We start from the raw sequence: 26,847 nt of genomic DNA, 5'->3' as shown, positions 1-26,847 counted from the left end.
TGTTCTCCATTACTGTAAGCACCACAGGGAAACAAGTTTTCAAGGAGGAGGTAGGTTTGTCTGTTTTTCTTTTCTATTTTCTCCTCTATTTCTCTTTTAATTTACTCCAAAGAAGGTAGGCAAAGAAATACTGAGTGTTGTTATTTCTGCTAGTTTTAATTTTAAAATAACTGTGAGGGGTGGATAGACACTACCTGGTAGCAAATACCTGCTTTCCTCTGATGAATATCCTAGCCAATATTTTGATGTCATATTTTTTATACAATCTGAAAATAATTGTATAATTATATGTCAAAGTTTGCAGTTTCCGGTGTTACTGGCCTCATTCTCATAGCAGTATTTTGTTTAAGTTAAACCTGAATTACAGATTTGGAGAGCCTGTCTCACTTTCTCTTGGAAACAGTCAAATTGGAAATGTTTGGATTTAAGGTCTTTGCATCCATAGAGTAAAATCACTAAACGGAATGAACTCTTTTAGGATTACTGCATTTAGGTACCAGTAGAATGGAATTATTTCAGTGTCCTTTGTTTTTCATGATTTTAATACTTTAGAGATTTCATATACACAATTCCCTGAAAATGCTGCAGGAATTCAGGCATAATTTTACCCTCATAGCCCATCCAACATGGAAGCAGTAATTCCATTTCATATTTTCCAGCTGACAAGAATGTCTTTCAAAATCTTTCAGAGGCAAAGCTGGGAAATGAATCTCAGAGGTCTAGTTTAATGTACTATACTCAACACAGAATTTCCCTTAAAAAAACAGTCATACTAAAAACAAAGTATAAGTTTTGGGGTTTTTTCAGTTACAAACCTTCCTTTATATTGGCTATAAAAATCATAGTGAGATCGAAATATGATAAGATATATGGTTATGCGTTACTCATAATCAGCAGGTCACTGGACAGTTTTTGTTCTCATCTAATCACCTTTATAATCAGCCTAGATGAGATTAGACACTGCAGTAGCATTTCAACTTCTGCATTCCTAACATGACTATCCCCTGTGGGAGGGTGTTAGGGTTCAGCTTTTAAGAAATTACTGGTGCTGTAGCACAGAGTCTAGCAGTAACAAATTTTCATAGAAACTTTATAAACTGCTGAACAGGAAGGAAACAACTTCATACAGAAATACTTTAATTTTCCTAAAGATTTTAATCAATAATCTGCATAGGGACTATTTGAGATGTGGAAGGAAGTTTGAAACATCTCTGGGGAAAATAGCACTGTTCCTCTGCTGCAACTGTTTTTTTAAAGAGAAGAAGCACATGATACTTGCACATCTATAAGAATGTGGGAAAAAAGACATTTTCAATAATAAATTTTCAGTTGAGAAAATAATAGTGTCAGTATTTTTGTTTAGTAATTACATGTGAATTGCAGATGATGTAAGAAAGGAAAGGAACTAATCCTCTTGGATTTATCTGACAAAGGTGTATAGCTCAGAATTAGAGACATTCCTCTGGGCTGTATTTTCGGTGAATGGCAAAAAATAAATATAGTGAAGCCTTCATTCATTTTGTCCTAGACTAGATTGAATAGTCTAGGACTGTATTAAGGCAGTATAGAATTACTGGTTCCCCTATGAGCATCTATACAGCTTTTCAGCAAGTTTAGGTAAGACATACTCCACCTCACACCTAACAGCATCTTCAGGGTTACGTTAAAAGTTTTAAGTAATTTAATTCCTTTTTAAATTTTTAATTTTTTTTTAATTTTTAATTTTTTTATTTCCAATATCAAGTATATTACATAGCATCTTTTTATAAAGTATCTCGTCAATTATATCTAAGAGTCAACAGTTTATGCATTTTTTAAATTAAAGAATCACTGAATAAAAGTAAAAATTCACTTTGGGCTCAAGACCAATGAGATGGTAACCACTGAAGCTAAGGTACTTGCATTGTTTCTGATGTCTGCCCAAGAGAGGGTGATAATCTAAGCTGCCAAAACAGACATAAGTAAACAAACAAACAAATAAAAGCTCTCTGTGTACTTGAAACAGTGGATTGGTATGCAGTTGCATGCAATCATAACTGTCACATCTCAGTAAAGTATCTTACTTCTTTCATGGAAAGAATATCAAACATTTAAAATATATCTAAAGATAGTCAAATATACAAAAATAAGTTATTTGTGTCTGAAACAAAGGATGCTCCAGATGATATTAGCATACTTGCATATGTATTTTATTATCATCATCAAATAATACAGGAGGCAGTTCAGAAGGATGAGTATAATACAGAGAAACTAAACTGGCTTTTGCATCACAGCTCACAGAAAAGACTAATAAGAATATGGTCTTACATTTTTTTAAGGAAATAAATATATGCAAGTGTCAAATATGGGGAATTTCAAATAGTAGAGCTTAAGCAAAAAGACACTGGAAAATTTAGCTGGTTCTCGGTATAAACTGGAGGCACAAAAATATCAATATCTCTTTGAAATAATGTGAGATAAAAGTCTCATGAAGACTGAGCTCTACTCCAGGTGTTGCTAAAAATAAAAAGGTAATGATTACAGTGTTGGATGAATAGAGTAGGCTCAAAAATAAACCTTACAGAAAAGGTGGTTATGTTTATATACTTTGCTAGATTTTCGTTGGCATAACCACAGAAACATGAATTTTTAAAAAAATGAAAAATAAATGCCATAAAACCTTGGAAAAAAGGTCCAGTCAGCAACAGGTATAGAAACTCATATGTATTTACAGGATATGCCTGAATATTTCCTTGGTTGTTGAACACTTCAACTGCTTGTTGGCTCACACAAGAACCAAGTTGTGAACTGATTTAAAATCAGAATAACCCTTTTTTCTTTAGATTTACAGCATTGCTACAGGCTTGAGCAAGCCTATTGCTCTAAGACCCTTGCACAGCACCTGTGATCATACTTCAGACTGCTGCATTCACCCAGCAATTTCTTCATGGGGAGACAATTTCTCTATTTGTTTTGTAAATGAGGAAGTAAAGTGCACAGACTTGGTTGGCCATGGGTCATAAAGTGAATCTGTGGCAGACTAGAGAACTGATCCAAGCTCTCCATCACCTCATCACAGTACCATAATCACTGAACTCTCAGAAGTGGTTTGTTTAATATATATAAACTTGCACATAAATTGGATGTAAACAACTCTATGCTGAGAGCTTTGATATCTCTATTGACTAAGTATGGGTCAGTATTTATTAGAGCCATAAAAATAGCTAAGACTTTCTCTTAGAAATAGCTCTTCTCTTAGTTGCTAGCCCACACTGTCATCTCAGATGAGCTTGTTCCACTGTTTCTGATAGAGGATAGAAAAAAAAAACCCACAAAAACAAAAAAACTGCTGAGAAGAGCATTAGTTGTAATGATGATCACTTGTTCAAAACTACTCACTACAGGGCCCCACAAAAAGTGGCATTAGCACAGCCAGGAGGGCAGGATGGGATTAGGCAGGATTGAAGGATGGGAAAGGACAGGACACGCTTAGGCCAACACTTTGCCATTGAAAGAAATGCTGCTGAACCAAGCTCTTGAAAAAGTTTCAACCTTCCTCTTGGAAGAAAGAAAGATTTCCAGAAATCCAGGAGTACTTTGACAACTTTCTCATCTCTTTAAAAATTCTTCTTTATTTCCAAAGATATAAGAATCAGATGTGGGGGCTTAGGGCTAACTAGAGGGGTAAATGCAAAGATTGTGTGTGTGGTGCTTAAACTCAATGATTTGTGGTTGGATTAGTCTTGGAAAGCTGTGGCCCACACCTTCAATTCACAATGACAGCTGTTGAGGTACGGAATGTTCATCATTTCCTGTTGAAGATCTCACCTTTTGGTAGGGGAGAAACACACAAGAAATTCATTCAGGTTGTGAGTTTAGGTTGTGATTTAACTTAAGCAAGCTATAAACTTCTGCTTCAGCTTGATTTTACACTAATTGTACATATATTCAGGCCTGTTTCTATCAAGTTCAGTGCTAATAAGATTCCCCCTATCCTTGAATTCAAAGTACTGGAAGAGATTAACAGCCAGTTTCAATTCCTAATTGAAAAATATATAATTCTCTCTTCTAAATTACAACACTTTTGCAGGGATTAACTTCGGGAAGCAGCCTCAGGGTTCGATTGTAACCAGCCAGCTGTCACACAGAAAAAGGTGGTGGACATCTTACTTAAATTATTAGTGCTTTTTAACCACGGGTCAGAACATTTGAGCACAGCAGAGGGAACTTTGCCACCCTGCTCATGGTTGTAGAATTTACATTCCACTGTAGACTGGACCTCAGCTAAACAGGGGATCTAAACAAAGGACGCCACAGTGACAGTCTCTGTTATTAACTTCCACGAAATCCCTCTGCTTGAATATTAAAGACTCAATTAAATCCCAGTCACATCTATGGCTTCTGGAACTGTGGTATGAGATAGTCCTCATGGCTCAACACAAATAAAATCATTGCCATCTTCAAGTAAGGACAAAACTACAAGACCAAAACAATATACAGTTGGATTTGCCAAGCAGGTAGCTGAAATTTGCTAAATGAGCTGGCAAAGATCTGTGTTATTTCAGCAGTTATTCAGTCTTTCTGCAGAGTGGACATGGGATTCTCTTTCTGTGTTTGCAGACATGAATGGGACAGCCATTGAGAATTTTGTCTGTGTCATTTTTAATGTTTCCTTTATGAACTGCACCTGGCATGTGGGCAGGACTGCTACAGAAGATACCCAGTATTTCCTGTACTGGAGGCCCTCAAAGTAAGTAGGTCTGCTTGAATACTGGGAATTTTAATTTATGATTGGGCATGTGACATTGTCAACTTTATACTGATACAATATTTCTTGAGAAGGAAAGAAGACATCACAGAATGCCAAAATTACATCAAAGATGACTATGGAAGGCACACGGGATGTCGATTTCAAAACGTGGCAATAAAAAATAAACATGCTTATTTCCTGGTAAACGGGTCCAGAAGCGGACAAAACATTCAGTCATATGAGGAGAATATAATGCTATACCAAATTGGTAAGCATTTTTTGTTGATTTAATTTCCAGTTGTACGTTAAAATAATGAAGAATTCATCCTTGGGAAAATGCATACATTAAAAAAATACTGCTCTCCATAATAGATTTGGGGTTTTTTCCCCTTTTTCTCAGCCCTGAAGTATTAGAATGGAAAAAAACTTATGAATACAGAAACAATCTGGAATCATAGGTCAGAAATTTTTGAATGTTTCAGTAAAATATCTATTCTTTGAGAGAAAGGTGACATGTTTTAGAATTAACTAGCCAAGGACTCCTGGGTGGGACTATTCCAGATGTTGGTCTTATTATCTCATAATGCTGTTCATCCACATAATGAAAGGACCAGTTGATTTTATGCTGTGAGCAAAAACCTCCTTTTTTTTTAATGTAAAAATGTTAATAAAAAAATTCTGTTTAATTTGAATGCAGTTGTAAAAAAAACCCTCCCAAACTTAAATCCAAGAAATAAAACCAAACTTGCATAAATCATATGCTGAATTCAGTCAAATGTAATAAATGGCTTGTGTTTTTAGTTTTCCTTACTGTTGCAGAGGGTGCTCCAGGCTCCTCAACTGAAATGTTAAATCAGGAGGACCTGCTTTAGAATATGGGGACAATACAGAAATTCTGCTGAACCTGAACTAGATATTTTTAGATCAGTTGCTTGAACACCTACCTATATTTTTAAAATGGCAGAGTGAAGGGAGCTGTTACTAATCAATAGTATTTCTGGTTATGTTATTGTAGAAAAACTCACCCCTCCATTAAATGTCTCAGTGAACTGTACAGAAGCTTCTCATAGATGTAGTATTTGGTGGCAACCACCTCGCACAAGTCATAAGAAAAAAAGTAGCTGTTTCAAATATGAAATTTTCATAGAAAACAAGGTAAGAATAATGCTAACATTTAATAGCACATTGTCTCTATTTCCACACATAACACCATACAACCGGTACCCTGTTCTCATCCCCCCCTTTTGAAAGCTTGGATGAATATGGAAAGTAATATTACATCCCTCGAAAATAAAGTCCTAAATATTTGTTGGAATATTTGTGAGTTCGTTCTTCTGACAGTAAAAAAAAAAAAAAAAAAAAACAAAAAAAAAAAAAACCAAAAAACAAAACAAACCAACCAACCAACCAACCAAACAAAAAACAAACAAACAAAAAAAACAAACAGGAGACAACTTAGCTAAACTAACTATTTAAGAATGCAAAAGATACATAGGGGAAAAAATGGAAAAAAACACTGTCCAAGTTTATTTGTAAATTTTAGATACTTTAACAATGAAAATGTAAACATTTTGTCAACCTTTTTTTTTTGTTTGTTTTTATGCTTTGATACTCAATTCTGCAATCAAATTTAAATGGTACAATATTTCAGAGCATCAGTGGAGAGGAAAAACCACTTAGTGGAAGAACAGCTTAAATTTCAGTTTAAAAAGAAGGCATTAAAAATAATACATACACTTTTTCTTTCTGAAAATCAAACATACATGAGATAAGACCCTTTATTGTATAGTAACAAAAAGAATAATCCTAAAAGCTAATTTTTTCTCTTGTTGCTAGGCTGATGCTGAGAAAAACACCAAAACTGCATCTAAAACAGTAAGTCTGTATTAACCTAACATTTATACTATATTGAAATTTCATCTGTATCTAAACATCCTCCAACCAAATTGGTTTGGTTTCACACAACCTGTTTCAATATACTACACATGCTCATTATTGATAAGTTCTCTAAATCTAAAGTTGTATACTGTTGTTTATAAAACTTGGTACAAAAACACTTGCACATGTGGATTTTGATTTAACTTCACAAAATCTTCCGTTTTACGTTCTTTTTTACTTCCCAGCAGATTAATATATGTGTAAAAATATGGATCATGATTTTGTGTAACACAAAGAATGTGGAGAATTTTTTTCTTTTTTAATACTCTCTGGAAAGGATTGAGATGTAAGAGTCAAGAAACTATTACCTCAAAGATTAAGCCAATATAAAGATGACAGAAAAAAAAATCAACTTCTTCCTTCTGTATAGTCTGGCTATCGAACTCTACTTCAGTTTTGAAAATATCCACTTTAATGATGAACCAGATGTTTAAAGAATTTTTTCCCTAAAGTCCCACTGCTTAGCCGAGTCTAAGGAGCCAGGGAAGCGTACAGCAAATTTCATCTTCATATTACCCAGTAATAAAAATGTTCAAACAAGAGGATCTAAGATGAAACAACCTAACATACTAAGGGATATTTTCCTACTTTTTATTTCATTCTAGTCTGTTCACAGAAAGAATACATAAATGTAAAACATACAATTTTATCATAATTATGTAAAAATAATACCAAAATTTGCATTCTACTTATTTTGCATTTAGGAAGCAATCACTGAAAGTAACTCCTACTTGTATGAAAGCTTCAGCTCAGGAAAAAGGTACAGCGTCAAAATCAGAGCAACAGACGCGGGCTTTTGTTTAGTAAGCTCAAACTGGGGAGAGTGGAGTACCCCTGTGGAGTTTGGTAAGAATAAAAATCCCTTCCTTGACCTTCTTCAGTTATTACCTGTCTGTCTCATTTTTTACTTCATGCTTAGAGATAGAAACACATTGACAACTGCACAATAATTTGTTAGGACAAAGAGAGTCGAAGAATTGCCATGTCTCTTAATATTAGGGAGTTCTGCAATCATTCATGGGAGACAGTTTTTCTTGCACAGGGATAGTGAATGAAGCACACCTTTTTGAGGTCTGTTGCCAGCTGCTTTACTTCTTCCATCTTTGCTCCTGACTTTATAAACTCCTTTTTCCTGCTGTTGCTCTCTGCCACCTTGGATGTTTAATTACTCTGTAGGACTCAGTTCCTCAGGTATCAAATTCCTGTGGACAGTTCACATACTGCACTACACATACCTGTGCAATCATTCGTGTCCTGTGATGCTAACCAACACTGTGATGACTGTTTGATTTTCAGGAACACAACGACTTACATCCACTTCACCATATATGCTGTTTGTGATACCGGGGCTGGCAGCAGGTCTTGCACTTCTCCTCTGCATGACAGTGTAAGCCTTATTTCTTGTGCAAAAGTTTTATTCTATAGTTGAAATAACACTTCCCTCAACAGAAAAGTTCTGACTCCTTTTTAAAGGAGACAAGGGAGGAAGAAAATTGACACTGAGCTAAACTAGGAATCATCTGCCGGATGTTCCTCAAGTGTACCCTATACTTCTGATTCCAAATTTTCTTATCCACTTGATTAATATAACGCAGTGCTTTCCAATACTGGGACAAGGCCTTATTTCAGTGCCTCTTTCCTGCCATCAGATCCTGCAATGTAAATGGGTGGTACATGAAATTTTTCCCATGTTTTGACAACATTTCCTTTTCACAAACTTAAAAAAACCCCAACTTCCTATGAGGCCGAAGCAAGTCATAAAATACATTATTGTCATCCAAATTCTGAACAACAAAATTATAACATTGTATTTAGCCTATGTAATTTTTAGCTACCTTTGAATTAGAAGAATATTACTTATGTCTTAGAGAAATAAAATAATACCTCAGGAGCATTATTATATAGTATATGTTTATGTGTCTGCAAACTGTCTTTTCTTCACCAAACCTTTTTCGTCACTGTAGAAGGGCTTATTTGAAAAAAACATCTGCTACAATACCACAGCCAAGAGACCCATTTCATGAAAACTTTCCAATGGACTTCCAGGTATGCTTTCTTTCCATTTGCCTGATACGTAAAAATTTAGTCTCAAAGGTATGACCTAACTGTCAGAAAGATATACGCAAGCAAGAATCAAATTTCTTTTTTTCTCTTGTTCTTGGGATACAGACAGAGAAAGTCCATGTGCAAATAACTTGTCTGTTTTACCTTTTCCATTAAGAAATAATTGTCATCCCTCTACCTGGAGCATTGGAGAAAATAGAGTTTCACCCTGCTCTCGCTATAAACCATATGTTATCACTAAAATAATGCTGAGGATAAGTTTCTCAGCACAATAATAATGCAGAATCAGGCCAGGAGAGAAGGGACAAAGAAGTCTTCAGTAGCTGCCATGCTAGTATTTGGCAATGATGCTAAAGGAGGTAAAAGTTTCTCGGGTAGGCAAGAAAGTAGAGCAGAATGTTGAAAGATGCTAACTTATGTGGAATGACTTGTGAGCAGGAACAAACAGACAAACCCTGCAGGAACTGCCCTTCTAGAGCGCATGTTGCAGTTTTCTGCAATTTGCAAAGTCTTTAGGTTGGCTGCAGGCAGGTCTAGAAGACAAAATTTGTATGCAGAGACACAGTGAATTACTGGCAAGCCTTTATAAATCCTTTTATTTTCTCTTCCTTCATAATGTTACCTTTTCTATGTATTAAAGGATGATTTTTTCCAGCTTTTTAGTTGGTAAGTCTTTGTTTCTCTTTGGGAGCTATATGGAGGGAAGATCTAGACATGTCTACTTTAGTCTTCTAATTCACAGAGTCCTGCTGCAGATTTTATACAATAAATAAAAAATCTGAATGACAGGAGATTCACAAATCAGAACCTTGAGACTAATCTTATGCATGAAACACTAAAAAAATGCTATATTCTTCCTTTAACAGACAGAATATATGAATCTATTAAAAAATCAAGAAACTGAAGAAATAATAGATGTTGAAGAAGTAATGGAATGCAAGTGAAATGAGCAACTTGATTTTTTTCAAATATATATACCTTGCCGGCAAAAATTAAGAGGTTTTTCATTATCTCTCGCTCCTGGAAGCAGGGAGAAGAGCATTCATTGACTGTAGAGACAATTCTCCAAGATCTTATCTCTAAAAGTCTCTTTGTGTTTGGTTGCATTTTCTACAAACAGTTAGCTTGGATTATTTCCGTTTTTTATTATGATGAATATCGCAGTATTTCAGAAAAAATATATATTTCAGTATTGCTTTTACTGTTTTAGGGTTTTTCAACATCATGCAAAAGAATAAATAAGAACAACCAAACTTAAGGTGTTTATTCAGCATCTCCATTGGTTTAGTGTCTTGAAGAAGGTACTATCATACTGAGATTGTGATCAGGAACAAAATTTGACATCTGTATGAAAGCCCACTGTATGAAGGCCAGCCAAGATCAAGGCTCTAAAGAAAGATCACTTGCTCATACAAAGTGAGTACTGTTAAAGAGTTCAGGATACAATTTTCCCATAAGTCTATTTGCTGCCTCTTGTTTTTCTCCTATCTGTTTTCTCCTATCCCTTCCTATCTGTGTTAGATGAAAAAATTACTTAATATATGATTGCTAACAGGTAGCAGGTGGACATGTATATATGTATTGAGCGGGAAATATTGGAAAATGAGCATTTGAACTATCCAGCAGAAGCCTGCCACTTGTTAATTGCAAATGGTACAAGCCAGTTTTGGGCTTTTATAACACCTGGATGAAAAAGAAGTGTAACAGCCAGAATCCTACAATTAATAAGGAGGTATGAAAGATAACCCTCAATTTGGGGGCTAATCACATATTTTGACCTTCCATTTGCATGAAATTGAACATGAGTCAGCAGTGCCCTGGCAGCCAGGGGGGCCAACCCTGTCCTGGGCTGCATCAGGCCCAGCATGGCCAGCCAGGCAAGGCAGGGGATTGTCCCACTCTGCTCTGCACTGGACCAGCCTCACCTCGAGTGCTGGGGGCAGTTTTGGGTCCCACAAAATATTAAAAATACAAAGCCTTTTGAGAGGGTCCAAAGAAGGCCTGCAAAGATGGTGAAGGGCCTTAAGGAGAAGCTGTATGAGAAGCAGTTGAGGTCATTTGGTCTGTTCAGCCTGGAGGAGACTGAGGGGAAACCTCATTGCAGTCAACAACTTCCTTGTGAGGGAAAGCAGAAGGGCAGGCACTGATCTCTCCTCTTTGGTGACCAGTGACAGGACCCAAGGGAATGGCCTGAAGCTGTGTTGGGAGCGGCTTATGTTGGGTATTAGGAAAATGTTCCTCACCCAGAGTGTGGCTGGGCACTGGGACAGGCTCCCCAGGGCAGTGGTCACAGCACCAACCTGGCAGAGTTCAAGAAGCATTTGAACAATGCTCTCAGGCACATGGTGCGACCCTTGGGGCTGTCCTCTGCAGGGCCAAGAGTTGAACCCAATGATCCTTGTTGGTCATCTCCAATGACCCTTGTGGGTCATTTCCAACTCAGGGTATTCTATGATTCTATAATTCCATCAAGTCTCAAGATGCTTAAGGTGATCTGAAGTAGCTGAAATCCTATCATGGAAAATAAAGTCCTTCTAGTGATAAAATTCCACTAGACTAAGTTACTGTCAAGAGACCAACTTTGGAACTAATTTTTTCTATGGTTCTGTGTTTCTAAATGGGCTTTCAATAAAAATTTATTTTTATTGTCTTTTTAAAACAGAACCAGAGAAGGATCCTTCTACTTAAGTTATAATTGCCAAAAGATAGAAGCACCTGTATTAAATGGGAAAACTAAAGCCAACACTCACTGTAAGAAGTAAGGACAATTAAAGGGATACATTCTACTGGATCCTTTCCATCCAGCTTCACACAGAGCTGATCATGGCCAGTGGTGCTCCCCTTACATCCCCACTGCTTTCACTGTGAAAACTGCTGAGATAGAAAAGTCATTAAGAAAACTGGTTCACTACCAGCACATGAATGAGAAAACCATAAGTTGTATCCATGAAACAGTGGAGGTGGTAGTAGGTGTGGGACTATCACGTTCCCATTCCTGAGCAAAGACCCCAAAATCAGTGGGGAAGGATGGTCAGGATTTAGAACCTTTTAACTAAGTGCCTTGGATGCTCACACAGGAAGAAGTCCTTTATTCTCGTCTCCTATGGCTATTCCTCTGGTCTATGCTAAAAACTAGAAAGTTCTTGCTGCAAGGAAAAAATTAAGGGTCTTGTCTACCATTTGTATTTTTGTGACATACACAAAGCCTGCAACACACCAGTACAGCAAAACACCAGACAGTCCTTGTGAACACTCCAGTTTTTCTTGGAGCAATAAATTATTCTTTAAGTTTTTTGTGATTTTTCAGAATTGCTGGGTTTCATACTGTTTCTGCAATGACTTCACTCCCTGTAGAGCCAAAAGTCTGTAAACAGCCCTAGTGTCTCTGCCCAGGTTTCTCTTCTCTCCTTTATTCTATTTTCTCTTTCTCTTCCTCTTTCCCTTCATCTTTCTCTTTCTTCTCTTCTTTTACTTCCAAATCCTGGGTTGTAGCAAGGCCACTCAAGTTTTCTGGTGGTATTGATGACAGGCTTTGGTAGCACCCTCAGTGGCACCCTCTTTGATTGGGAATTTTTAAAATGTGTTTAATTTGTTTGCATTTTTGAAAGCCTTAGGTAAGGAGTTTGTCTAAATATAGACCAGAGAAGAAATCCCCTGGGTAGAACAGTTCCCTTTTCTGCAAAAACACCACTGTCCTTCTGGGGTGTTTGGATTGTTCTGCTATAGTAATTCCAGTTTATAAACAAAGTAGCCAAAAACCTCAAACTCCGCTCTTCCTCACTGTGTTTCAGAGATATGCAGTCAGATAGAGCTCACAAAAACACTCTGCTTCCCTGCTGCCTTCTCTGCAGGCTCGAGAGAGCTTCCGATTGGGAGCATGGAAAAGCAGGCAAATGAAAACTCTTATTTCCTTCATTTTCCAGAGTCCCATTTTGTGGGAAGATATACAGAGATAGTGCTAAAGGCAATCTTGCCTCTGATATATTGCAGCTGTGTTAATTATCAAAGAGTGGGAACAGCCTTGCCCTTACAGCTGGTTGTGATAAAAGAGTGAGTTAGGGGGTAGAGAGTGATTTGGGGTGTTGGCTGTGCTGTGAGGAGGAAGGGACAGGAGGTTGTGTGAGGGACAGATAAGGTAAGCCACTGTATGAGGGTCAGACGGGGTTAGGAGTGAGCCAGAACTGCATATGGAAGAGAGGAGAAGGTGAGAAAGAGCCAGAGCTGTGGGGAGCTGCCCATAGGATTGCTACATAGAAAAGGTATGAAAGACTTCAAGATAACATGGTGCTGATGCTTGAAGCCCTCTGAAGTTTTATTGAAACACTCCTGAGTGCATGGCTGTCTCAACTGTGACACCATTTGACTCTCCATGACATTTCTTATAGCTCTGATTTTATTACTTGGGTACTTGTTACCACCCTTCTCCACGAAATGCAGTATGTTACCACCACAAAAGAGTGCTTTCTTCCAAAGATGAGGACCCAATAAACTGTGGGGTTTTATGTTCTTTGTGATCAGAAGTCTATTCTTCTGTCTTTACAGCACAGTCAGTGTTCAAAAAAAAAAAAAATACATACGTGGTTATGTATGGCATTTATTTAATCTGGAAGTAGAGTGAAACTTCTGAAAGTTGACTGCTTTTACCTCTGAATAACTATCTGGGCTCAGACCTGATGTCCAAGCTTTTGTTTGCTCTGTCTGCTGACATCTGTAATATGATAGGTGTAGTCAGAGTGATTCTTAAAAAAATGAGCTGCTTACTTGACTAAATCTGCTTTTTGGTAGAATGTCCAGCTATATATATGTGCTTGACATTCCCACCCTTTGTCTCATAGATATGCTTCAGAAAAATTTTGTCACATTTTTATTCTCTATTAGCATATGAAGAGAGTGAGCATCCATTAATTGGTCCTTATAAAGCAAACATTGCCCTCGATCTTTACCTCTGAAACCAGAAATGACCAGGCAAGGCTCTGTTGATTCTCTCATGGTTCTTGATTCTATGGATGACTGGAGTTTTTGAAGTTCTGGATGCTCAAAGTGAGTTGTTCATCTCCTCAGTTAACACCGAGTTATTAACAGATGTGATTAAATGCATGAACACAACCATAGAGTGCCACTTAATATGTTGTTTCTTTTTTCATGCCTTGTTCTATGCCTTTAGTACTGCATGTGAGCAGAAGTGAGGTAGGTGTTTTGGGTTTTTTTTGGAAAATAATTTTGCAGTCAAAAAGTTTCTAATATGATGACTAGACTTGATTCACTTCACCTGTTCACTTTATACTGCATGCATTGAGGAGAAGAAAGCACGTCAGATATGCACTTTGTGGTGTTGGCTGGCCTCAGCAACAACTCAGGATAACTAATATTTACAACCAACATGAGATAATGAACCCAGAAAATTACCGTCCACTTCTAGCTCATCAGTCATCAATCTCACACTCCAGCCAGATGCAGGAAACAGAAATGCTCATGAGCCCAGGCATTTCTGGGTCTCTAGAAGGTAAACCCTCTGTCTTGAAGGAAAGGCAGTGCTGTGCTACCTTTGGCTTCGTCTGTTGGGCACAACTATATCCTAGTTATCTATGAATGGTTGATATAGAAGAACTACTGCTCATATGGTTAAATTGTTCCATATGTCAATAAAGAAGCTATAGGGTTGGATGACCTCAGGATTTTGATTAAGGCGTTTCCTGAAACATCCTGGAAGACTGTTGGGCAGCAGGTGAGTTTTTCCATATACAATAGCCAAGAAATGGGAGTGCTAGAGAAGTACATGGACTGTTCTCTTTCCCACAAGTTTTTAACTCCAAGCAGAAAGGATCTGCATGCTTTTAAGAAGAAAGTGTTGACTTATTTTGGTATTTGAAAAATGTCATATTTTCTAGTGGTGCTTCAATTTCAGTGTGAAGAAATGAAATGACTTTACATGGATTTTAAATCTCTGTTTTAAGCAAATTAGCTTGTCTTCAGTGGAAAAAAAAAACCTTTCAGGGCATAAAGGAGCTTTTGATGTTATATACTGTTTAAAATAACCCTCTTCTTTAGAAAATGAACAGGGTAAGAATTGCTCAATAGCAGGGCCTGGCATGGCTATTTGTAGTTGGATGCTCACTACCTGCAATGTTTTTCTGTTTTAGTGGCCGTTTGTAGTTTGGCTATTTTCACATTGGGAGAAATGGATTGAGGACAAACCCACATCACACTTCTTAAGAGTGATGTGTCTTATCTGAAGACGTCATATCCACAATTTGAAATCCCCTTTTTCCATCTGCTTAAAGAACATTTACAGTTTACGTTGTCATTTCCCTGAGAAGCCCCACAGACCTGGCCATCCCTGGATCCATCAGCCCCTGTCTGGTGATACCAGGGCAGGGCCAGTCTCCAGGTTCCCATAGCTCTGCCAAGCTGGGCCCACCCTGAGACCCATGATCCATCCCAGTCCCCAGGGAGGTGCCTGGTGGTCAGGGCTGGGGGCTGCCCTGGGTCCAGAGCTGCCTTAATCTGGGCTGGAGGTGGGGTGGGCTGGGACTGCCAGGCCTTACCCTGATGCCCTCCATGGAGAACTCCCATCCTCCATCCCCCAGAGATGGCTTGTAGGGAACGATGGTTTGTACTTCTCACTGTTGTTTAGAGCTAGAGAGAAATACCTGCAAAAGTAAATATTTTAATGTACCTTCTGGATTCCCAAACACCAGCACACTCCGGTACAACAAAAGGGGAAATTTAACCAGTTAACTTCTTGTTCACTTTTTAAGAAATCCTAAGCTGGGTAATTACAAAATTTGCAATGAATCAGGGGGGAAGTGATGAACATTTGTTTTGCAACACTTCCGATGCTAAGATGGTTCCCCAAAACACAAGCAGCAAGGGAGACAGCCCTATTTATAGTTATACAGCCTTTTAAAATATGGTCTTTCCGTCTTCTCTGAACCTGAAGATTATAATAGAAAGATAAACGAGGTAAAGACATTTTGAAATAAAAGGTAGGTCCGTCTTTTTTCTTTCCAACTGTTTTGTTTGCTGAGGTATTTACTGAGTCTCTTGAAAGTCCAAGGCTGGAGGGGTGTCTGGATGTCCTAGACAAAATCTAAAAAGCTGTCAGAGGAATATATGGAACTAAACTGAATGAAGTTTTTTTACAAATAAAGTACCTACTGCATGCTAAGAAAGATCCTAGACACAATTTTGATTTTTTACTGGGTTTGCTACTGAATTTTTAGAAGTGAGTGTGTTCCTCAATCATAGAATCATATTCACAGAATGATTTGGGTTGGAGAGGACTTTGAGGATCACTTAGTTCCAGCCCCTCCAAAGACCTGTTCAAGTACACCTGGTTGCTCAATGCCCCAACAAACTCAGCCATGAATACTTGGAAGGATGGTGCATCCAAGCTTTTGTTGGCAACCTGTTCCATAGCCTCACTGCCCTCACAGTAAAGATTTTCTGCCTTGTATCTGAGCTACATCCTTGAAAGCACATCAACTAACACCCTCAGCAATTTACCTTATTCAACATTGGTTAACTCGAGTTGATGTATATCACTGTGACCTATTTTGATATTTTCTGCTTGCAGCTATTTACCCACTCGCCTGACATCTGTTCATCTTTAACTAGCAGATAGAAAAATGATCTTTATACCTTAAAATGGCAGCCATCCAACGTATGTCTACAAAGTTTCCACAGTGCTCCTGAGATACCAGCTTCTTTTTCCCCACAAATTGTTTTATTGCACCTATAGTCACATCTTTGGAGGATTTATCCATAAAAAATTATTCATTGGATCTGTCAAGGCAAATAGCTTTCAGTGTTAGCAAACAAAATTAAATAAGTCATTCCTAACCCAAGCAATAACTAGCTGGGGTTGCAGGTATCTAACATATCTAAGTCTTGATCCTCCAACTTGAAGGAGTCACAGGATTTTTCCTCATCATGGATATTCCTGTGCTTGCAGGCATGAATGGGTCAGCCATTGAAAACTTCTCCTGTGTGATTTATAACATCTTCCTCATGAACTGCACTTGGCAGGCAGGAGGGGATGCTCCAGCAGACACACAATATTTTCTCTACTGGCAGAAGTCAATGTAAGTAGGTCTGCTTGAGACGGGGAAGTGTGAAATCTGTTTCAACACATCACAGTGCCCATGTTTAACTAAAATGCTTTGCTGTGTGCAGAGAGGACAATCAGATGGAATGTGAACTTTACATTAAAGATGAAAATTGCAGAAATGTGGGATGTATCTTCCAAAATGTGAGCATAGGGATTGAAAAAGCTTACTTCCTGGTGAATGGGTCTAGCAAAGACTCCCTGATCCAGTTCTATGATGAGTATATTGATCTGTATAAAATTGGTAAGTAAATAATTTATTCCAGCTTTATTTTAATTATTGTTTGAAAATAGTAGGGTATTTATCCCTGAGAATGGACCATGTACCCTGTCTCACCTAGAGCTGAGAGTAAGAGATTCTGGCTTCCTCAAGAAAACCTATTCTCCAAGCAAAAGACAAAGAGGGGAATTAAATAGGAAGGCTCCACAGCTGCATTCTGTCTCAGATTCTTTAGCATTCTACCCTTATGAGTTTTAGGTTTTTCTCAAGCAAGGTCCACAAGACTTAAAAAATTGTACTTTCCCTGCTGCCCTTGCAGTGATGGCCAAATACCTTTCAGTAGAGGAGAGAAGAGACTTTTTAGAAATTTATCTGAGCACTGATTTCTGCTTTTCATTGCCAGTGGGGATGGCATACAGGGTGCCATACCCTGCAGTAAATGACTTAACACATGTACAACATACCTTACCCATGTGGTGCTGTACTTGAAAGCATCCTATGCATTTACTTTTACTGTGGCAAATTCTCACTGGAAATGTCACAATGGTTCTGGTACTGTGCTAAAAGATTGAAAAAAGGGCTTTGTCCTATAAGAAGAAATTCAGCTGTAATGTCACTCATGGCAGATAAAACAAGATTGTTCTGTGACCATGTAGCCCTTCACAGACAGGGGTACTGTTCATAGCCCAGGCCTGTCCCTAAAGCTGATGTAAAGTAGTAGTCTAGCTGACAATAAACTTTCCTCTATCAGCCTTTTGTCACCCTTTCTGCCATGAGTGACTGTCTTTTGCTGTTCCAATAATCAAGTCTTTGGCAATGATCAAAATATAAGGGTCCTCATATTTTTGCTTACATCTGTGAAGTGAAGGGCAATACATGAAGAAGTTGGCTAGACTATTAAAAATGGTGAGTCTTTCTTAAATTTGTATGGTTATTTCTTTTGCAAGGATGGAATAAACTGCATAGTTCACCACAGACTGAAGGCAACACCTTCATGTCACAGAAGAATCATGAGGAGGCTTAGAGGAAAAAAAATGATCTTTGAATTTCTTACTTTGCTTTAGGGACAGCAGCAGCTAGTTTGTCTGCAATAATAAACATCCCCTTAAGAAGACAGTGTTCTACCTTACTACTCTGGAAAAATAAATGGAGGGGTTATTTCTTTTTAGGCTCCTGTCATGTTCACTGTCTTAATCCCTTTTTTTATTTTATGATCCTGTGTACATGATTAGGAAAACTTTGGTCTTTCAAATTTTTCTAATAGTCCTAAGAAAAATAGATACAAATGAGTACCTTTCTTCATAGAGGTTTTGCTTACAATTTCACTCTCTTTCATCAAATCAAAAAGGGGTTAAGTGATTTTAATTATTTGAATTCTTGGTTATATCATTTCAGAAAAGCTCATGCCTCCATCAAATATCACAGTTAACTGTGATGAAATTAAAAATGATTGCATAATTCAATGGCAACAGCCTCAAATAAGTCATTCTAACAAAGACATGTGTTTTAAGTATGAAATTATCATAAAATATAAGGTAAGAATATCTTCACTTACATTTGACATTAATTAATATATTTGCATTTACCAGTACACGAGTGGAAAGAAAATAAGTGTCTTTTCTATGATGTAGCCTTCCCCATACATAGCACCTTATTCCTTTATGACTGCACTTTTTTTGGGTCCATACAAAATCCTGCTATGCCATTATGCTCCATTTTTTTTTTTTTTAAATCCCTGCTCCCTTGAGTAAGATACTGATGGAGCTACATTAGATGTCTGGGACAGTCCCAGAGGAGAAGCATGGTTAATCAAGATTCAAACACATCACAGCTTTGTCTGTGACAGCACTTAGAAAAGGCACTTCTTTCACTAAAAGTTGCTGGAGTTGCCCTGGATTGGAGTCTTTTCCGTGGAACCTGGATCTCTGTGGAAGGGCAGAGCTGGGCTTTAAAGAATAAAAGGAGAAATGTGCTTTCGGTTAACAATTTTGAGTTAATAAAAGTGAATGAAATATCTCCATGTATGAAATGCAAATAGCTTACCCAGGTATAAGTATCACACATGTTGGTCCAAAAGTTGAAGGTTTATAATGACAAATAAAAGGAAAATAAATGTGAGAGAAAGCAGAAAGGCAGTGTGATTAAGATTAAGACAGGATACTGGGAGGATGACCTTGACTTTACGAGTTCTTTTGGCAGCAGTAGGGAAGGAATAAATTGCTGTGTTCCACTGCAAGAGTAGATGTAAACCACTGCGGCAGAATTGCGTCAAAAGGCCACAGGGTGGCAGACAGAGACTACAAAGGAAAAATCTTCCTGCAGTACTACCAGATTTGGCCACTCACTCAGTGGCTGATTTAAGGCATTCCCTAGGTTTCTGAAATTTGGAATTCCTTAGTCTACGTTGGGATTACTATTTCACAGATGAGTCTTTTTGCAAGACCAACCAACTGCCATGAAACAGCATTACTTCTCTGAATCACTTGGCTATTGTAACAAAGAAATCTCATTGAAAACTCTGTGTGATACTGCAATAAAAGTATTGCAGTAAAGCAATACATAATTTTAAATAACTTTTAATATATGTAATACTCATTTTATAAAGTAGACTCAATTTACACCTTGTTTGAATTTTTCTATTTTTTTCATAATCATTAGCAGTTTTTACCTAGCTAATTATGTCAAGGTACAGCAATTATTTCAGCAATTGAGCAGGGCAGGTTCCTCTGACACTTATAAGATGCAACTATAATCATGTCTTTGGAAGATTTACCCATAAAAACAACTTCTGCCAAATTTATTGCTTTATTACTGACAGGTCTAAGCTTGTGGGTTTTTACCAATACACTATGACCAATAAATGTTGTATTATAGTCAGCCTTTAAACTTTACTTTTCACAACTGAAGTTTCTTGCATTGGGAGTAAACAAACAAAAAAAAAAAATAAAAAAGGATAACACTATGAATAACATAATTTCAATCCTATTTTCATGTTTGAAAAAAAATGTTTCTTGTTCAGTGATGCTTTTTGTTGAGGCTTTATAGATCGTTATATCTGAGAAAATCAAAGGCAAAACTTGGCAGGAAAAACTGAGGTTAAAAGGTGCCAAGCACCTCTACCTCCCTTTTGTCCTTCTCACGAGGCTTACCCAATTCAGTAAGCAACAGGCCTGCTTTCTTCTTAACCTGTCTTGTTGTCAATGAACTCCTCAAAAACTTTCTTGCATTCACCTCCCTCACTAGTCTTTGACTACATCTAAGCTTTGTCTTTACTGACTTCATTCCTCTATATGCAGATGATGTCTTTGTATTCCTTCCAAATCCCTTCTTCTACCTTTTGTGTAATTCCTTAATGTGTAATGCACAACAAGTTTTGGGAGAACCCAGCCACAGGCAACATAACTAACAATATATTGCAATGTAGAATAGTGATCTTAACAAAGCATAAAGGGATTTGTTACAGGCTGTATGTGGGTTATTGCTGTACCTCCATCACCATCTTCTAATCATTCTTACACATTTAACCCTGCAATGTGGCACTTGCAGACATGGCTTAGTTGTGAACTTGGCAGTGCTGGGTTAATAGTTTTACTCAATGATCTTAGAGATCTTTTCCAAGCTGAACAATTTTATGATTCTTGTGCTCTGAAAAGGTTGTCCTTGTAGATCAACCAGTAACTTTTCCCTTTAGGGTACTTTCCCTCGAGTACTAAGGCCTCACCAAGGCCTGTGGCCATGAGGTTTCCTCATGGAGGGTCTCATCTGCTTTCTTTTCTTGATCATGAGCTCTGGAACAAGCACCTAGTACATTAACAGTTACTGGTCTGTCCTCTGATGCCCACTCACATGTTCTCTTACTGGTTCATTATTTATCCCAAGACAGAGCTCTGTGCATCTAAGACACTCCTTCATAGGCAGTAGAAGGGCCAATTGCCCAAACCTGTTTGTGAGGATGCAATCACCCTCCTCGGTGAGATGTATCCCATGCCTGCCCAGTAGCCCCTCTTTCTCAAAAAGGCCCCCAAGGTCACAGAAGACAAAGCCCTGCCTGTGACAGCAGTTACTCAGCCAGGCGTTGACCTGCTGGATGACTGCAATTCTGCTCAAGCCTTTCACTGTCACTGGAAGGCCTGAGGAGACACCATCTGGACTTCTTGCCCTTCGCCATTCCCCAGTGCTCTGTAATCACCCTTGAAAACTTTCAGGTTACCCCTGCATCTATTAAGAAGAACAAGTGGTTCACTGGCTAGATATTTCTCCTAGATTGATCCCTGTGCATAATTCAGCTTGACTGCAGATCCTGGACAGCAGCTTGCTTTATAAAATCTTAGAAAGCTTTGGGTTGGAAGAGACCTTAAAGACCATCTAATTCAATCCCCCTACCATGGCAGGGACACCTTTCACTAGGCCAAGTTACTCAGAGCCTCATCCAGCCTGGTCTTGAACACTTCCAGGGTCATCCACAGCTTCTCTGGACAGTCTGTCCCAATGCCTCACCACCAGCACAGTAAAGAATTTCTTCCTAATATCTAATCTAAACTTACCCTCCTTCATCTTAAGGCCATTCCCCATGTGCTATCAGTACATACCTTTGTGAAAAATCCCTTTCCAGCCTTCCTGTAGGACCCTTTAGGTGCTGGAAGGTGCTGTAAGCTCTCCCCAGAGCCTTTTCTTTTCCAGGCTGAACAGCCTCATGTTCTGATGCCACATGAGCATGCATGTAATTATTTGGAAAAAATAAATCTGGATTAATGGAGTTTTGTTCTAAAAATGAATTTTTGCAAAATAATTACAAAAATACGTAACTAATTGTCTAATGGAGGTGATATAGTCTTCAGTCATTAGTTGTGTGTGGTCGGTACATTATGTTGTAGTTATTATGGCTATTCAAATAAGATGAGCAAATTTTATTCTTTCTATCAAAAATGTGCTGGAGGGCAACCTAAAATATCTGTGAATCCATGCCAGTCCCTAATATTTCCATCTAAAAGAAAACAAAATAATATGTACATAATAATTGCAATTAAATACAGTGACATTTATTGTCATATTAAAGCATTAGACATAAACAAAAAAGTTTATTTCACTGATTATTTAATCTTCCTTTTTTTCTTTTGCTGGTGTCTGTAAGAACAAACTTAGAGCTTCCACTTAGGCCTGGTTTGCTTTGTGTTTCAATCTGAAATAAAATTTATATCTCAACTGGAATGATAAGGAAAACAAATATCATTCCATAGTAGAATTAATTACTATGTAAACTTGGCATTGCAGATGAATTAGATATTAGATACTAAATGTTAAATAAATTGCTAGTTCTTCCAAACAAACCATGAAGTACATAAGAAAGAGAATGCAGAAAAATGGGACAGTAGATAAAAATTAATTATTATTGAAACATAAAACAAGCAATGATAAAAATAAAGTTAGTTGCTTTTCTTTTTCTTTCAATTTACAGGATAATCCTAAAGGAAAACCCATATATACTTCCATACAAGTGAGTTTGTTTGTTCTATTAATCAGCAATGTTCATTTCATTGTCAACTGTGAAATGTAAATAGTATGCAAATACCTTTAAATCAGTATGTGCTCAGTGACCTATGTTTTATGGGAACCTTATTTATGGATTTCATGAATGCATCAAACTGCTAAATCATCATGGAATATGTAATTTATTAAACATTCAAGGGCAGAACTTCATTGCTTTTCTGTAAGTATTTTGAAAAATCTCCCATTTTTCATTACATTGTCCACTTGCCTTCTCAAATATTTGGAACAAACATTGGAAGTTACACATCATTGACAACAGAAAAAAGATAAAGTACCTCCTCGGAATTCAATTTTGGTTATTAAAACCATAGACCACAAAAGCCTATTTGGGATGGAGGCTGTCATCCAGGTATGCTGCACCTCCTTTAATCAGTGCACCTTGCACATCCCACCTCCATGCAAAAGTCTCCAAGAGCAAGAGTATTGCAGTAAATTCTGGTAACACTAAGTGTTGCAGTCATCTACTTTACAGGTTTGGCTGGAAAGTTATGCTTTTTCTGAAAATTCATAATGCAGAGACTGAGGCAGGTGCACAGACACATTATTCCTCAAATCACTCATTTCTAGCAGTATTAAAATAAAATGGTTCAAGATAATTTTCTACCTCTCTGTGTGCTTAAGGAAATTATCAATAAATCAAACCATATCATAAAAACCCACAGGTTATACTTTTGTAGTGTAAAAGATTAAATGTTTCTAAATGTAAAAAGGTTCAATGAATGTCAGGTTATTTTTGAGACCCGTATTTGCATATATATTATATAAATAATGGGGTGTTTATTTTTTCTCTGTAACAGCAGACTTCTTTAATAAGCAATGCTTTCATAGCCTCTTAAATGTTTCACTGGTAAATGGCACATGCATATTGTCAACACAGGCATGGAACAAAGAAAAGCAACTCAATTTTTTGGTTTTTTTTTTTTAGGAAGGGGGAAATAGTTACATATTTCTAAGATCCAATACAAGAAAGAAGTATGTCTTGAAAATGAGAGCAGCTGGCAGTGCCTGCCTGGTGAACCCAGCTTGGGGGGAATGGAGTGCACCTGTTGAGTTTGGTAAGAACAAATCCATGCCCCGGGCTACTCTTCCCCCAGTGGTGTCCTGTCTATTTCACACATTGTCCCACACCTACAGAGACACAGGTGTACAAAGGATTGGCAAACACTTTTCTTCATACCACACTACAGAGAAGAGTAGGAAAAGACTTAATTGATTTGTTAACATTCTAACACTGGAAATAACATTAAAAATTAATACTTTGCAGCTGTAGCGAGCTCCTGCTTACTGCAGGGGGTGGACAAATAGGGTCAATGTTCATTCGTCCCATCAGACACTTCTACTAAAGTGGTAAATTACAGAATTCATTTTAAGACCAAGTGAAACCTTTCAGACTGACATTCACCACAGTCAGTCACCACAGTAGATGTTTGACACAGCATGAAGTTCAACAAGACTGAGTTCAAAGTGCTGCACTGGGGTCAGGGCAACTGCTGATATCAATAGAGTCTGGGGGATGAAGGAATTGACAGTACCTTTGCTGAGAAGGATTTTGGGGTGCTGCTGGAAGAGAGGCTGGACATGTGCAATGTGCACTCACAGCTCAGAAAGGCAAATGTGTCCTGGACTGCATCCAAAGCAGTGTGGGCAGGAGGGTCAGGGAGGGGATCCTGCCCCTCTGCCCTGCTGAGACCCCACCAGAAGTGCTGCACCCAGCACTGGGGGCTCCAGAACAGGAGGGACATGACCTGTTAGAGTGAGTCCAGAGGAAGGTCACAAGAAGGATCAGAGGGCTGGAACACCTCTCAGAGTCTGGGAAAGTTTGGGTTGTTCTGCCTGGAAAAGAGAAGGCTCCAGAGACACCCTGTTGCACCCATCCAGTACCTAAAGGGGCTACAAGAGAGCTGGAGAGGGATTTTGTGAAAGGAAATGTAGTTATAGTTCAAGGGAGGATGACTTTTAACAGAAAGAGTGTAGATTTAGGTTAGATTTTAGGAAGAAATTCTTCACTATGAGGATGATGAGGCACTGGCACAGGTTGTGGATGCCCCATCCCTGAAAGTGTTCAAAGCCAGGCTAGGGCTGTAAGCAATCTCCTCCAGTGGAAGGCATCCCTGCCTATGGCAGAATGGCTGGAATTAGGTGATCTCTAAAAGTCACTTCCAACCCAAACTATTCTATGTTCTGTAATTCTATGATTTATTCCTCATATTACTACTACTACTACTACTACTACTACTACTACTACTACTACTACTACTACTACTACTACTACTAATTTATGAATTAGTAGCAGTAATTTGTAATTTTGTAACAAACTAATTTGTTTCTCTTTCAGGAAATGAGGAGATTATATCTTCTTCAGTATGGATTTTACTTGGGGTAGCAGTTGTGACACCCTTAATGGCAATCATTACTTTTTTTTTCTGCAAAAGGTAAACTTAATGTATGCATTTATTTTATTTTCTCTCTGTGTGTGTAATACCTAAAGTTTTTAAAAAATAAGGTGGAGGTGTCTCTATACGTTAAAATAAACCACCTAAGTGAAACAGAAACAGAAAGAAAAGATATATTCCACTACGTGATGCACTTTGCATAGAAATATACAGTAATTTAGAGAAGATATGGCTCTCTCAACTTGTTAAAATTTTTACCCCCACTTTTCACTGTTTGTAATGACAGGACAAATTTCTTTTTCTGTCAAAGAAGGAAGTTTATACTAGTAAATCTTCAATCAAAAATTAATCTATTACTGTCCAAATTTTTAATGTTTTCATGATATATGTTCATTCTATGTTGAGTTTATGTATATTTTTCAGTTCACTTCTAATACTGTAGAGGAAGATAAGAGCTGGTTCAAGGGCACAATGGTATTGTGTCATTACCGTCATTCAATTTTAATTTTGTATTCAATTCATTTTGATTTCCAGGACTGGCTGCTGGAAGGCAACATTTCCACAGATCCCAGGACCAAAACCTGCTTTTTTTACGCTGGCTGATACAAATCCAGAGGTATGTTCTCTTTCTATTTTTCTATTAAGTGTGTGAAATACATACAAAACTCTACTGGCTGATTTTTTTAAATGATAAGGAACTTTTAACAGAGGATCACTCTTCTCTTAGCCATATTCTGAAGAAAAATAAAAGAAAATCAGCAGGTGAGTTTTTTAAGAGAAGTCAAATGCAGTGTTCTTCCAGAACCATGGGGTTTCTCCCATTCCAGTCTCATGGGTGCACAGGCTGATGCTCCCATTGGTAGAAGCTGTTCACTTTCCCAACACAAGGGCATGGACAATGACACAATAGAGCACAGCGAGACAGCCAGAAACAAAACCAGCACAGCTGCCTCTGCCAGCACCACATCAACACCAGCAGCAGTCTCTAAAACAGGTTCCTAGACATCACAGTCCTACTGCTACTCTCCAGCTGAGCAGGGCTGAATTTGCCTGTGAGACTAGTATACCTCCTCTCTCCCTTCATCTACAACCACCATAGAGTTCCTCACACCTGATCCCAGTGTCTGAGCCCTGCGTCCTCCCAGGTTCTGCCCTCCAAGCTGTCCCCATGAATCCCTTCAGGTGCACAACTCGCCTACTTACCCACTAGCAAGTTACACGAGGGAAAGAAAAGAAGGTAACACAGAAAACAGTTCAAAATAGGGTCTTGTAAGAAAACAGGACAGACTGTAGTGGTCACACACAGCAAAAGCAGGTGAAATACTCTCTGAATTGTGCACAAGTAGAGGCTAACCTAACATTATGTGTAAAACTGATGGAAGTTTTTATTTTCCTTTCAGCTGACAGACGACAAAATTCAGTCAATAACATCTGAAAATGAAGAGGTAGTATTCGTTGCTGAAACCGTGAGATAACCAAGAAAAATGGAGAAGTCTGAAAGTGCATTTCTTAGACAACTGCATATTCCTGTGGAAAGTCTGGAATAGTATATAGGCTTTCTTAACTTTCTTCTTTTTCTTGTAGAAAACAGCAATGCAGTCAAGAGAGAATGATATCTCACATGCAATCTTTTAAAATGTCATTGTATTTGCTTTTAGTTTTGGCTAATTTTTACTGTTTGGATAAGTTGTCCTTATTGGATATCTTCTCTTTTGTAAATATGTTTGAAATATTTCATTCAAGAAGGTTTAGTTACATTTTAATCTTAAGGAAAAATAATTGGTTTTCTGTCTCATATTAAAAAGTTTAATAATTATTTTTTTTGAGATGAATAAAATTTTAAAAATTC

At 37.8% G+C, this 26,847-nt stretch overlaps 1 protein-coding gene and 1 long non-coding RNA gene across 2 annotated transcripts; both read left to right on the top strand.

Annotated features, from left to right (window-relative positions):
- Positions 1 to 26,847, top strand: LOC136285384 (granulocyte-macrophage colony-stimulating factor receptor subunit alpha-like). The gene is made up of 14 exons (XM_066176483.1): positions 1 to 50; positions 4,600 to 4,729; positions 4,822 to 4,997; positions 5,745 to 5,884; positions 6,566 to 6,604; positions 7,372 to 7,513; positions 16,686 to 16,815; positions 16,907 to 17,082; positions 18,454 to 18,593; positions 22,514 to 22,552; positions 23,531 to 23,660; positions 24,941 to 25,037; positions 25,533 to 25,614; positions 26,399 to 26,847. The coding sequence occupies exons 2-14, from the start codon at positions 4,602 to 4,604 to the stop codon at positions 26,471 to 26,473; spliced, it is 1,494 nt and encodes a 497-aa protein (XP_066032580.1). The 5' UTR covers positions 1 to 50; positions 4,600 to 4,601; the 3' UTR covers positions 26,474 to 26,847.
- On the top strand, positions 12,362 to 15,173 carry LOC136285385 (uncharacterized). The gene is made up of 4 exons (XR_010719437.1): positions 12,362 to 12,990; positions 13,687 to 13,771; positions 13,896 to 13,918; positions 14,872 to 15,173. It is a non-coding gene; the product is annotated as an uncharacterized lncRNA (long non-coding RNA).

The sequence above is a fragment of the Chamaea fasciata genome, unplaced genomic scaffold, assembly GCF_029207755.1.
Source record: "Chamaea fasciata isolate MVZ Bird 193981 ecotype frontalis unplaced genomic scaffold, bChaFas1.0.hap1 SCAF_2, whole genome shotgun sequence".
Taxonomy (NCBI): Eukaryota; Metazoa; Chordata; class Aves; order Passeriformes; family Sylviidae; genus Chamaea; species Chamaea fasciata.
Note: the sequence above shows the minus strand (reverse complement) of the source record. Positions and strands in the feature narration are given on the sequence as shown.

Bases quoted from the DNA above. Each gene is read 5' to 3' on its own strand.
- LOC136285384 (XM_066176483.1), top strand. From the start codon at position 4,602: ATGAATGGGACAGCCATTGAGAATTTTGTCTGTGTCATTTTTAATGTT. The intron at 17,083-18,453 runs GTAAGTAAATAA...ATATCATTTCAG, and splicing joins TATTGATCTGTATAAAATTG to AAAAGCTCATGCCTCCATCA. The intron at 25,615-26,398 runs GTATGTTCTCTT...TTTTCCTTTCAG, and splicing joins TGGCTGATACAAATCCAGAG to CTGACAGACGACAAAATTCA.